The sequence below is a fragment of the Ambystoma mexicanum genome, chromosome 8 (genome assembly GCF_040938575.1).
Source record: "Ambystoma mexicanum isolate Mex_15411 chromosome 8, UKY_AmexF1_1, whole genome shotgun sequence".
Lineage (NCBI taxonomy): Eukaryota > Metazoa > Chordata > Amphibia > Caudata > Ambystomatidae > Ambystoma > Ambystoma mexicanum.
Window position 1 is genome coordinate 1,298,676,058 of NC_090929.1, and position 13,452 is coordinate 1,298,689,509.

Genomic DNA, 13,452 nt, shown 5'->3' on the forward strand with positions numbered 1-13,452 from the left:
CATTTGCACTCTTCCATGCAAATGACAAAAATGTGGCGGCTGGGAGCCAGCTATGTTTTTGTCTAATAGTAACGGCTCCCCGCTGCCAAATAGCACACTGAGCAAAATGGGCTGCTTTGAAATTACCCCTGCTGACCGGGAAACTCCTTTTGGGAAAACTAAACTTTCAAAGGTATAAATAATTCAGTTTAACTGTAGAAACTTTTTGCAGAATGGCCAAGATCAAGGGGCCCGTCATTTCAGAAAATGTCACCATTTCCCCGTAGGCCAATCCTTCAATAGTTAGAACTAATAGACTAAGGGCCCGATTCATGATATTATTTGCATGTAAAATCGGGAAATTGTGCATCAAACTGTGTGCGAGACACTGCTCGTCAATTTATGGAACTGACTGCGTGGGACTTTTCCGGGACCTGCATGGAGTTTGCGCAGGTTTGGTGTGGCTATGCGGCGGCCGAGTGTCTTGTGCGTGACTCCATGCAGGGGGTGGGTGTGGCCTGCGTAGGGGTCAGAATGGGGGCGGAACATGCAAAATTGGGAAGAACAAGCCAGAAAGTGGTCTTTCTAAGGGACGGACCAGAGGCAGTCAATAGCATGCCCACAAATGCACACAACAAAGCGTATTCATGGATGTGACCGTGCAACCTCTCGCCTACGAAAAGCCCACACAGTGGCCTCCAAATCTCTGCCACCCGGAAGCAGGCGTGTGGACTTGTGTGGAGGAATCACAATTCTGAAGGGGAGTTTGCAAGTCGGATTTAGGAGTGTGTGCAGGCAGACGGGGTTCCGATCATACTTAGGGCTGGGTGTACGCAGAGTAGCGGCATGCAGCTACTGTTTACGGGGATTTGCATGCAGTTTGACTGGAAAAAAAATGCTTTCTGTGCAACTGTATGCATGTCCTCGGGTACTGCTTACAGTTACAGTGAACCCCTTGCAGGGCCCCCGAAATGTAGGCCTGTTTGCTAGTGACCCCACACACTGTGTGAAAGGCGCGTGTATTCGCACCTGGGGGTGCACGCAAACGTAGCTGTGATGGCTGTTTTTGCTTTGTGTGGGGGCATGCTGGGGGTGTTTTGGCCGCGACTTGCAAATACGGTTACTTTGCACAGACAGTTACATGAATACGTGGGGCGTGCATTTTTGATTCTGCACGCAGGCTTGCACAGTGTCGAACTTGGCTCAGGGCACGTGAGTGTTTTAATATGCACTTTTCCATGAACTGGGCCCTGAAGGTATTATCATGGGTAGCACAGTCACAAAGGCCAGCCAAAAGGGTAGCACACACCATGGAGTTTTAGGCTTTATTAATTAAAACTACAAATGCAACATAGGAAACTAGAAAAGCACACCACAAAGTTCACTCCAACCCACACACAGTTATCCCAAGTCCCCAAACAACCCCTCAACCCTCTGCGAGAGGTACGGGGAAATTGGAACCCTGGATCAGAACTGAGTGCTTCCTGATCACGTGCCCTGCACCTCTGGGAAGCCTCCCGGCCAGAAGCCTTCCAATATGTCCTGGTACAATCGGCTCAACCCCGGGCACCAGGGCCCACTCCCAGGGGAAGGTTCCATTCTAACAGTCCATTCTCAACTGCCAGCCAGTGCTTCTGGAACGCCCACTAAAGCTTAAATACTGGGAGGGTGGGTGGGTATAGTTCCTCCTGGCGCGGTATTCCCGGGGAATACGGGAAATCGGCCGGGTCACTCCAGAGCAGGCAGCTGACCTTCCCTTCATCAGTGGCATTTTATGCCCCCACAGCAGCCCGCCCAAATCCAGCTGAATCAAGTCCTTCCTCTGTCCCGCCCCCTCCTAATACCAACGCCCTTGCATTATCACCTGGGTGCCGAAAGTAAAGCCGACAGTTGCCGAGGGCAAGGGGGCAAAGTCTGGGGCCTTTTAAATTCTAGCAAAAGAAATGCGCGCGGGTTCTTTATCCGGCGTCTGCCGCACGTATCGGGTTGAGGAGGCTTCCCATGGCTCACCTCGCCACCAGGAGCAGATTGCGCGATACACGAACTGCGGAGGAGGGCTTGCGGCATTGTGTCCTCCATCGACGTACACCGGCCGGGGGTCCCTTCCCTACACAGCCACCTGGTTTCACATGCCAAGATAGTGGCTGCCGCGGCGGAATGCGGGCTGTGTGTGACAGGTGTCAGAGATGGCGGATATAAATCATGCCCGGCTGGGCTGAATGTGTGCGCCTGTTAATGCGGCCTGGCTGAGGCGTTCTCATGTCACTATGGGTCCCTATTTAACTTATGGTCGAATTGTAAATAGTTCCACACGAAGCACGCATAAGAAAGGGCGCAATTAGCAAAACAAGGAAGCGGCTGCGGACAATGGGCGAAGGGCCGCCATAAAACAGACCAGGGTGGTCCGCGCATTCAAGGCTCCGCAAAGGCCGTTTGGGGAATGGACGGTAGATCAAAACTGCAGTTTTGCTGAACGAAAACGAATTATATTTGCAACCGCGGGTTTATCAAATCTGCTTTGTCAAGCCGTGATGCATGATGGCAATGACGGACTATGCCGTGAGAGCTCTTTGTTGTCTTTTTACGGTGCAGCGAGCAGCGGGAGGAGCTTGAGGGAAGATTTCACTTTGGCACTTGTTGCTGATGTGACTTCGGACCCCGGCACTAGGAGAAACATTATGGCCTTTTAAAAAAAAAATCTCGGCATATATGTGTGTAGACTGATTTAGCGGCCAATGGAGGAAAACTGTAAAATGCCGGAGTCGCCTACGATTTTAAAAGACCGAATAAACCGATGGCAGAGAATGACAAAAGAATTAAAGTTCAAAATATGGCATGAGAAGATAGAGAAGGAGGAGCAAAAGAGTAACACAGAGAGAACGAGTGAATAGGAGGGGAGAGGAGAAGAGAGAGGGCGATAGAGAGCGAGAAATTAAGGGAGAACGTGCCAGGAAGAGAATAAAAGGAAGAAGGAAAGGAAGGAAGAAAGAAAGCGAGAAAGAACGCAAGAAAAAAAGAAAGAAAGAAGGGAAGAAAGAGAGAAAGAGAGAAAGAAAGAAAGAAAGAAAGAAAGAAAGAAAGAAAGAAAGAAAGAAAGAAAGAAAGAAAGAAAGAAAGAAAGAAAGAAAGAAAGAAAGTTCGAGCTCGTGATGTTCCTCGCAGCGGTCACACACAAACGAACTGAACATAAAATAAGTTTGCACAGATAGCCAGTGTTAGAAATAAGGGCTGTTTGCAGTTACTGGGGGCAGCTAGGGCCGGGCGCAACAGGCCGGCCAGGGCATCGGTAATTCACATGTAAATGCGGCTGCTAGCGCATGGGGGTGGAATGGCCGGTCACCCTTGGTAGAGTCCCATGCCCCCTTTAATATGCTTAATACAGAGCAGTCTGCGTGTGTACACAGCCATGCTAGGTGAAGGTTAACCCTGGGTTAAACATATGCAGGAGCCCATGGTCCTGCAGTGCGATATAGCAAGTGTGAAGCGGGTGATATGACGCCGCGATACTTTTTTTTAATTAATATCATTAATCGCCCTTGAATTTCACAAAGTCATCCCTGAGCATTTCCAACATACCGTACACGTGATTCGACTGCCCCTTATATAGACACACCACGTACATGCATGTGTGTGTATCACACACGCGCACATTTGCTGTTTGTGATTTAACTGGCACCCATTCCATCTCCCAATATGACGTGGCGTGACTGCTTGAATGGTCACTCTGTAAGGTGCCCTGCATGTGTTTAATGAGCCGCTTCGTGGCCCCCACTTTAACGCACAGGATTGGTGGGATGGGACGGGGCCTGGGTTACAAGGGCGTTTTACAATTGCGAATCGAATGGACACCAGGCCCCAGTGTGGAAGCATAACCTGCAACCAACAATCTGAAAAGGCGCCCAGAAAACGCCCCTTCTCGTCTGCAAGTGTCTTCTGGCGGGGGCTGGGGCGCATGTATCGTGTGGGGGCCGCTGCATCACCGTACTGCCGATAATGGAACAGGGATTGCGGGCAGAGAATGGCGGGACGTCTGCGGAGCAGTAAACGAGACTGTGACTGGAGAGCGTGCACCTCGCAGGGCCGCAGACAGCCTGCACATGCATTAAACAGGCACTAATATCGGGGAAATGCCCGCCTGCCCTGAAGGTCGCAAGTGCAGCGACCCGCATCTGTGTGGGGCGCTCGGGCATCCTTGGGGGAAATGTGGGAACGTGCCCGGGCATTGCTGCAGGTGCTTCTCCCATGATCTGGACGCCAGTGTGCTCCGAGAGGGGGGGGACGTACCCTGACCTTTATGAAATCCCCAGAAAAAGTGCAATGCATTCGAAACTGTCACTACAATGATACGGGCAACAGCCAAATGAAAACACACACATAAAAACCGGCGGCCTGATTTACAAAAGCGCATTCCAGTGGGGCAGTCCCATTGAAAAATGCGTTGCAGATGTGTATTTGCAAACAACAAAAAGTGAAAACACCATGTCAGCAAGAGGCGTCATCTCTGATCCGGCGAGTGGTGCTGGCGGGCAGTGTGTTCAGGTGGGCAGCAGTGTCCGTGCAATACATGCCCATGCCAGCGTCCAGTGAATCCTTAAATGTCACCTGTTAAGTGTGTCTGGGTCGGTAGAAGGCGCTTTCTGTGAGCGGACGGTGTAGGGCATGCTGGGGGGCGGGGGCATGGGGACAGCGTGGTTAGGGGGGTGCCCTATTCCGTATACATGAATACGCTATAGGGGCAGTGTGATTAGGGGGTGCTGGGATACATATAAGTAGACTCGTATATCCCTGGGGTTGGCACTGCGCGGCGGGCAGTGTGATTAGTAGAGTGGTAGTGTACGTATGAGTAGACTCGTATATCCCTGAGGTTGGCACTGCGCGGCGGGCAGTGTGATTAGTAGAGTGGTAGTGTACGTATGAGTAGACTCGTATATCCCTGAGGTTGGCACTGCGCGGCGGGCAGTGTGATTAGTAGAGTGGTAGTGTACGTATGAGTAGACTCGTATATCCCTGAGGCTGGCACTGCCCGGCGGTCAGTGTGATTAGGAGAGTGCTAGTGTACGTATGAGCAGACTCGTATATCCCTGAGGTTGGCACTGTGCGGCGGGCAGTGTGATAAGGAGAGTGCCCGTCTCCGTATAAGTAGAATACGCCGTTCCTAAGGCCGGCACGGTCCGGTCTGCCCAGTGGGCCGTGCATTGATGACAAAAGCTGTGTCCGAATAATTAAAAGCGATGCCCGTTAGGTGGGACGGCAGTGCCCAGTCTGCCCCAGGAGGCTCAGGAGGGCCGAGTGAATGTACTCAGAGATGCGCACATCTTCGGTCTGCGGGCGGTTTGTTCCTCGGCCTATTGCTTTCACTATGTCTAGAGAAGGATTTCTGGGGCGGGCAGTGCCCACTATTCCCCGGTAGCCAACGGGTTCGGGGTATGTGCACACGGCGATATATCTGGGGTTGGGCAGTGCCCCGCAAGCGGCCTGTTGCGGAAGTCAGTACGGGCACTACAGGATCGCCCCATGGTGTCATCGGGTCACGAGAGGGATGCCCGCGGCGCTCCCATGAGACATCGTGTGGAATAAGAGCGGGCAGGTCAGAGAGGAACACACGGCCGATCATGTGTCATCCCGGCCCCCGAGTCCCGGGAGTCGGCAGCAGTGACACGGCCACTCACACTGCAAGAGCTCCAAGCAGCGGAGCCCGCGATGCCAGCGCATAAAGGCCCGATTCAAAGTGACCTTGTCCTGCTGCAAAGTGACCTTGTCCTGCTGCAAAGTGACTTTGCACAGCCTCCACACACCCTGATTCATGGAACTGTGCGAAGTGTATTTTTGCCGTGTAAAATCCGCGGAAAGTCATTTTATACTACTGTAAAAAAAATAACTGTGCACTGGGTTTGCACGGCAAAAATACACTTTGTACAGGTGCATGAATCAGGGTTTTTGCCGGCAGTGTAAAGTCACTTTTGAGCAGTGCAAAGTCACTTTTGAGCAGGGCAGAAGTGTCAGCACTGGCTGCAAGCATCCCGCCCATGTGCCTAGCCCCTTCCTTGGGGACTTCTGGAACCTTCTGGCACAGTGTCAACCAGCCTCTTCTGTGGCATTGGTGCGCAGGCCGCGGTGTCTCCAGGAAGAGCGGCAGCCAAACATGCGCAAATGAAATCCCGCTAATTGGAGAAATGCAAGAACCGCGCATCCAAGCGCATGTGCCGCAGGAAAGCGGTCATGCCAGCCCCCAAAGCAATCCTTTTAAACATTCCCTTTTAATGTTAAACCTAAAAAGGCCGAGCCCTCTATATACTGGGAAAATGGAAGCTGGAAAATACGAATCCGCACTTCGCATACTCATGGCCTTTTGAAAGTACAAAATATGAAATAATTATTCCACGTGAAACCCTTAAAATTCAGTGTATGAATAAAGTGCGCCGAAAAAAGAAACAACTCGCGATGCTGACTATGCCTTCGGGGCGTACCTTAGAGGCGACTGCGAGAGGTCCCCCGAAGCGTCCGTCGGGGCTGCGCCTCCTGCCCTGGAGCCCGCATCTCTTGGAACGCCTCAGAGACCAGTTGCTCATCTGCACGAATGGCACCCCCACGAGCCATGCCAATGGCACCTCCATCGCTGGCCGAGAGCGGGGCTGGCACGAACAGATGCCCAGGCAGGCCCCCATTGCGGCGCACCACTCCAGTTCAGTCTTGTGTTATCTGCCGCCCAAATCCGGAGGGGACGCATTGCTTCGCTTTCCCGAGGACGGTTTCGAACCCGGGACTCGCCCAGATGATATCGCTGTTTGGCCCCCCGCCCAAACACCAACGCTAGATTCTGCCTCTAAATATTGCTGTATTGTGTTTACAGTTTATTTAAGGTATGTCATAATTTGCATTAAAAACATCTGTTCTGCACAAACCTGTGAAACATTCTACCGGGTTCTACGCGTTATATCCTAGTCGCATATCTTGTTAACGCTCAGTGTTGCTGTGACAATGATGTGCCTTCGGATTTAATAAATGCACGCTTTTCATATTTAATGTCGCGATGTTGCGATGCGATGGAAGGGAAATGGGGAAAAAACGGAATATCCCTTAATGAACGAGTGACTCTGTGTTCCAATAGAGCGGGGGCTATGTCGCCGATATCAGCCCCCACATAGCCAAGGGCGGTATAGCCCTAATATAGGTTTGGCGGTAAACAACAAACACGTGATTCGATGACTCTGCAGTGACCGGCTTCCAGATCATAAAATGCAGCCTGTCAATTTACATCACATACAACAATACGTCTCGGAAAAATCCCTAGACATGGTAACCCTAGATGGTAAGTGCGATACAGTTACCGCACTCGTCTCTCACTTCATCCCTCCCTACAGGTGTCGCCACGGCCACTTAATTTATCGGGATAGTCGCCAGAAGGCCAACGCCTCCGAAACTCCGAGGTGCCTCCTATCGCCTGGCATGCGGGTGGCAATGCTCTGCACTCAAAATACCACATTTCCTGCCCCACTATGGAATGACATGTCGTCTCTGCAATATTCCAAATTAAACTTCTATGGAAGCATTGTAGGACAGGGAACTATGAATACACGTAAATCATTCCGAAGTGCAACCCGAGTGGATTGGAAAGCCATCAAGAACTTAACGCAAGTTTTATCCTAAAACACGTATTGTGCTGGTTTTGGTTTTACATGTTTCTTTTATTATTAATGTATTAAAAGAAAAAAAAGAACAATTCTTCTCTCTAGGGCACTGCTCCCCTACTCCGTACACGAGTAAAATACCAGAATCCGTGCTCCGCACTTCAAGGCTCCATCTAGGATAGCTCATTCTGTTATTCTCCAGGAAGCAGCTACCGGATTTGGCGCTAGAATAAAAAGAAAAGGATGGGCCCTTGAGGTAAAGTTAACAGACCTGTGGAGTGCTTGCCTAAGTGCCCTGTCTGATCCAATAGACTGCACTTGTGCCTCATCAGGTCGCATTCCAAGTGCTCTTTGTGTATGCGACACTTTATCCTCTGAAAGGTGGCCCCCTGTTCTTTTAGAGAGCTCCTTATCACTCTGTCGGGATGCTCTCAAAATCTGCATTTTAGATGTGATAGCAGACCTTGCTCATATTTTGTGCTGATTTCCTTTTTAAAGCCTGGGTGTGCTCACTAAACTCCCATTGAATGGGATTTATTCGGTCGCCGGGGCAGATAAATCAGCTGCGGGATTTACAGCACCTGACTGTATAATAGGAGCTTCATTGACTGTGCAGGGGCCGCCGGTGACGCCGAAGCTGAGAAGGGACAAGGGCGCTCGATCGATCGGCCAATCAGCGCGCGCGCTGCACTGCGCGCGGCCAATGGGGAGCGGCGGCTGGCGGGCGGCGGCCCGGCTTATCAAGTGCGGCGTGTGTCAGCGCGCGGAACACACGGTCCGGAAGCGCTCAGTACAGTCAGTGCCTGGGGATTGCAGCTGGGGTGGAGGAAGGACGCCGCGGGCCGTGCTGTGCTTCCGGGCAGTTGAAGTGCATCTCCTCTTCCCCGCTCTCTAAACGTGGGTCGGTGCTGACGGGGCACAGAGTGGCGCCCACGCAGCGCGAGGACAGGTGCACAGAGCAGAGACTCCTGCCTAGCTGCCCTGCACTCTGCGCGCCGCACTTGCGCGCTCCCCGGCCGCTGCGCTCTGAAGTGCCGCTGACAGCTGCTCTCTACCGGCTTATGGTGGCTGGTCCCAGGGGCTGGGCCCGTGCGGTCTCTGCTGCGCTCTGCTGCGTTTGCCGGCGGCTTCTGGGATTTGAACCATCTCTGCTGCTGGCATTGGCTGCTGCCCGATGAGAACTTTCCGTCTGCTCCCCGAAGTGTCCCCGCTCCCTGCTCCAGCTGCCTGCGCCCAGGACAGGCCCCGTTGCCGTCGGCTGCTCCCCGAAGCTCCATTGCTGCCTGCAATCTGAAGAATCCCCGCTGCTGCTCTGAGAAGTTTCTGTTGCTCATTGACTTTCTTTCGAAGAGTGAGTGCCCTGTGCAGCTCCCCGAAGCCCACCGCTGGCGCCCCAGCTCCCCGCGGCCTTCGCCCCTCCATGCGCACAGATGTTGGCGGTGGGGCAGATGGATCCTAACCCCCAGAGGCCGCAGCAGCAGGGCTCCGCCTTCGTGCTGAGCAGCGCGCCGCTGGCAGCCCTGCACAACATGGCCGAGATGAAGAACTCCCTCTTCCCCTACACCCTGCACAGCCCGTCGGGCTTCAAGGCGCCCAGCCTCTCGCAGCTCAGCTCCCAGTTCCCGGGCCTGGGCACCCCGCATGGCATCAGCGACATCCTGGGCCGGCCCCTGGGCAGCACGGGGGGGCTGCTCTCCGGCTTGCCGCGCATCAACGGACTGACCGCCTCGGCCGGCATGTACTTTAACCCCGCCGCCATGGCGCGCTACCCCAAGCCGCTGGCCGAGCTACCGGGGAGGGCACCCATCTTCTGGCCCGGCGTCATGCAGGGTGCGCCCTGGAGGGACCCCAGGCTGTCCTGTCCCGGTGAGTACTGCAATACTCTGCTCGATAGCATCATTACTGCGGGTACCGTGTAGGGAGATTGGGGAAAGTGCTTAAGAACATTCTGCTCTGATGGTTGGCACAACTGTCAGAAATCACTGTACTGGTGGAAGGCCATATGTACCTGTACTTGCATGTCATGAGTTATAAGTATGCATGCCAAGTTCTGGCAGAGCGAGCTGGTGAGTTTTGGGGTTTGGCCCCACCACATAGACGAAAATGTGCCCTGGTTCAGCTAAAGTCACCCATCTTGCAATCAAAACACGCCTTCATTGTGTGTCGATCTTGCCAAGCATTGCATATAGTACAGCGCTAGTGTATAGATCATTGTGACAGATTGTCGCAAGTGCGGTTTTCTAGCCCAGGCCGCCTTCTTTTAAAGCTGCGGGGTTCCTAGTACCCCCGGCCCACAGCATCAGACTTGCAGGAATCGTGTTGTTTTCACGCACAGAGAAACATGTTCTCTGGTCTGGGTGGGATGCAGGTTGAAGTCTGTGGTGTGCCATACGCGTGTACATTTTGCCACTTGACATTTTATTCTGCAGCCAGTGCAACCGGTTTAAAAAAACCTTGAACCGCGACATTTTGGGGGGCCCTGTCAGAGCTTCTTGCCCCACCCCCTTTCCCTACACTGCAATGTGGCGCGTTATAAAACGTCGCCAAAGTGATTGTAACATTGATAGGTGGTTCCCTTGTGACTTCGGAACACGCGCGTGGGTCTTTACTAAATCTGGCCAGAAAGCGCTCTTGGTTAATCCATGTCGCGTGCCACAGTGGGGAACACTCGATAGATGGCCTATGGAAGGTTTGCAAATGTGCCACTTCCGATTAGAACTGTACTGTATTGAACGGATTGGCCTGGTTTACACACATGTCTTCAATGGGGCTTGCCCACGCTGAATCATGTTTGTGAATCTGACCCTACATGTTTTGAGTTTTTCTGTAGTGCATAAGAAGCGAGCAAAGCAAGCGCGGGTGGGTGTGTTCACAACCCCGCAGATTGCGCCAGTGTTGGAAGTGTTGCCGAGTGCGAGTGGCTGTCATCGTTTCCCTGTGTTCTAACAAGCTATATCGGCCTGCTTCCTTTCAGCCCAGAGCGGCATGGTACTCGACAAGGACGGCAAGAAGAAGCACTCGCGCCCAACCTTCTCGGGGCAGCAGATTTTCGCCTTGGAGAAAACCTTCGAGCAAACCAAGTACCTGGCAGGCCCCGAGAGGGCCCGGCTGGCCTACTCCCTGGGCATGACCGAAAGCCAAGTCAAGGTAAGGAGGCCTTAAATGTTGGCCATTTAGCGGTGCCAGAATGGGGGTGCCAGGCACGCCTAGAAGGCGGGTGCTTGCTAGTTAAATACCATCTGATCTGGAAAATAGGGATTCGTTCAAGGTGTAAGTGGAGGAAAATGTACATTGGGGATAAGCCTGCGGCCATTATGAACGGCAGGTACAGGCGACTTCAGGCTGTTGCAACCAAAAACTGAGGTTTAAGGCCTGGATCTGCAGCAGGCACTCATTAACCAGAGGCAGAGTAAGACACACTTTCAAAAACAGCGACGGGGGTATCTTGGTTTAAAAAAAAACCTATTACGGTTGGCTTCATTTAATTATTCATGATACACCCCCCCCTCCCACACCGCACCCCCCCCCAGTCCACATATCATTCATATAAAACGCTTCTTCTTGAGGTGCTGTTATCATTCAGCGGGCCCGATTTGAACATCTGTTGTTATATTTGTGCCGAACTTTATTGAACTTGTGAAACTTTGGAACATTGTTAGATTTTTGGTGCGACTTCGCACATAAACAGTGCCCCTTTCCCCCCCAAACTCTTTCCCGTTGGATCCCTTTTAATTGTCCCTCTCCTGGAGCCTGAACTCATACTTGTGGGTTCCTAATGGTTGCGGTGCCCTCCCACGCACAGGGCTTCCGTGAACCCCCCAGAGGTTCACCCGAGAGATGAGCGGGCACGAGACCCCCGCAGCGCGCGCCTTCCCTGTGTGGTATCGCCCTGTCCTCACAAGAGCGCCGCCACGGCAACCTTAAGCCAGACCTGCGGCTAAACTATCTGCTATGAGCCCCCCCCGGCCCCCACCCCCGAGAGTGGCACCCTTCCTACACTATTCACGTGTGCACAGCGCAGCCCTGGCCAAATATCCCGACGCTCCACCCATTGTAGACACCAGCACCTGTCCGGCAGAATGTTTTATGACAGCAACTACTAATTTATTTATTTGTTTGTTCACACTTCGAATGAATGTCGAATTTTAAAAGTAACCCATTTTTAAAATAAAACATGAGGTTGCCCCGTAATTAATATGCATGGCTTCCTGTAAATTGTTGTCAATCTATTTTAAAAGGAAAAACCACCTGCTCACTTCGCTAGTTAATAACTTAATGAATTGTGTATTCTTGATTGCTATTGCTTTGCGCTGTGTGGGAATTACCATCGCATACACATCTTATTAATCGGATGGGAATAGGGGAAGGTGCAGTGTGTGTGAGCGGGTATCCGGTGATGGGGTGGGCGCTGGGACCGCATCTTCACGACCCGCGCGCTCTGCTGCGTCATCCTCTGACGGCCTCTCCCCCCTCTCGCTCTTCCCAACAGGTGTGGTTCCAGAACCGGCGGACCAAGTGGCGGAAGCGGCACGCCGCCGAGATGGCCACCGCCAAGAAGAAGCACGACTCGGAGACGGAGAAGCTGAAGGAGAGCTCGGACAACGACGACGACGACGAGTACAACAAGCCCCTGGACCCCAACTCGGACGACGAGAAAATCTGCCGGCTCTTAAAAAAGCACAAATCCACAAACTTAACGCTCCTCAGCCCGTGCAGCAACGCCTCGGACACTTTGTGATAGCACCCCGCGGGGAGAGACTTTAAGCGCCCCGAACTCTTGCCTCCCACCCCCAAGCGCTTTCAAAAAGCCGAATTAACCAGGGTATACAAATTATAAGGACGACGTGTAAGTGAATGTTTTAAACAAAGTGATGTGTTGTACAGCTTAAATTGTATCTTCAGATGTATATATTTTTTACAAAATAAGTTATGAAATTATCTGACTGTTCCTCGATGAAGAGGGCCGGTTTTCTCTTTCTTCTGTGTTTCTCTCGCCCCCCCCCTCCACCTCTCCTTCTCTTCTCCCAGTTGCCCCCTGAACCTCCTCTCGATTTGTTGCTGGCTACGGATCTCCTCCGCCCGTGGATCACATTTTGTTACTGTTTTGATAGACCTGTGATCCCGGCCCGGTTACTTTGCACGTGGAACTGCAAACGGTGTGATGTGTTGCTCCACTTTAAAGGCGCCCCCTTTTAATTCGGTGTTTTAGCCGTTTCTTTATGTCCGCGGGTTTTATGCTCAGCAGCGCCCGACCTTTCTAGGAGAGGGAACTGGCAACTGATTTTCAATTGAATTAAGAAGATTATTGTCTAGACAGCGGTTCAAAAGACTTTGTATAATCAATAAATTATTTAACAAGCCTCTTTAGACATGCATATTTTTTCAAATTAATTGTTTGTGAACTGCTGGTGCCACTGAAAAGCGACACTTTTTTTTACACTGTAATTGCGGCACCACAAAAAAGGAGGGGGTGGGGCACGATCCTTGTATGGGTATTTAGTTGGTTTGGCTGCAGCTCTTCAAGCCTAAAACAGCATTTTCAGATCTAGTTGGACCCTTTGCTTCGCACTTTACCCGTCGCTATGCCGCCTGCCCAATCAAAAAGGGTGGCAAGAGGTTGCCGGACATTTCCCCAGTAAACAGAAGGTGTGTGCCCCAAAGAAGCCGCACAAGGACATGTGTTGGCGGGAAGGAGTAGAGGCCACGCCGCCGGGCAGCAGGCCCGCTGTGGTGGGGAGATGTGGAGACGGCCAGAGCTCACTGTTATACTCCAGCTTTCCGCGCACACGCTTCTCTTTCACACGTGTGTCCACCACGCGCGCCACTCGCCCGGGAACGGCCCGCT

General features: G+C 52.3%; 1 protein-coding gene across 1 annotated transcript; it reads left to right on the plus strand.

The window, feature by feature from the left end:
* Positions 1-8,392: 8,392 nt before the first annotated feature.
* On the plus strand, positions 8,393-12,967 carry NKX6-2 (NK6 homeobox 2). Its single transcript, XM_069611411.1, has 3 exons — positions 8,393-9,473; positions 10,582-10,754; positions 12,097-12,967. The coding sequence occupies exons 1-3, from the start codon at positions 9,038-9,040 to the stop codon at positions 12,343-12,345; spliced, it is 858 nt and encodes a 285-aa protein (XP_069467512.1). The 5' UTR covers positions 8,393-9,037; the 3' UTR covers positions 12,346-12,967.
* The last annotated feature ends 485 nt before the right edge of the window (positions 12,968-13,452 follow it).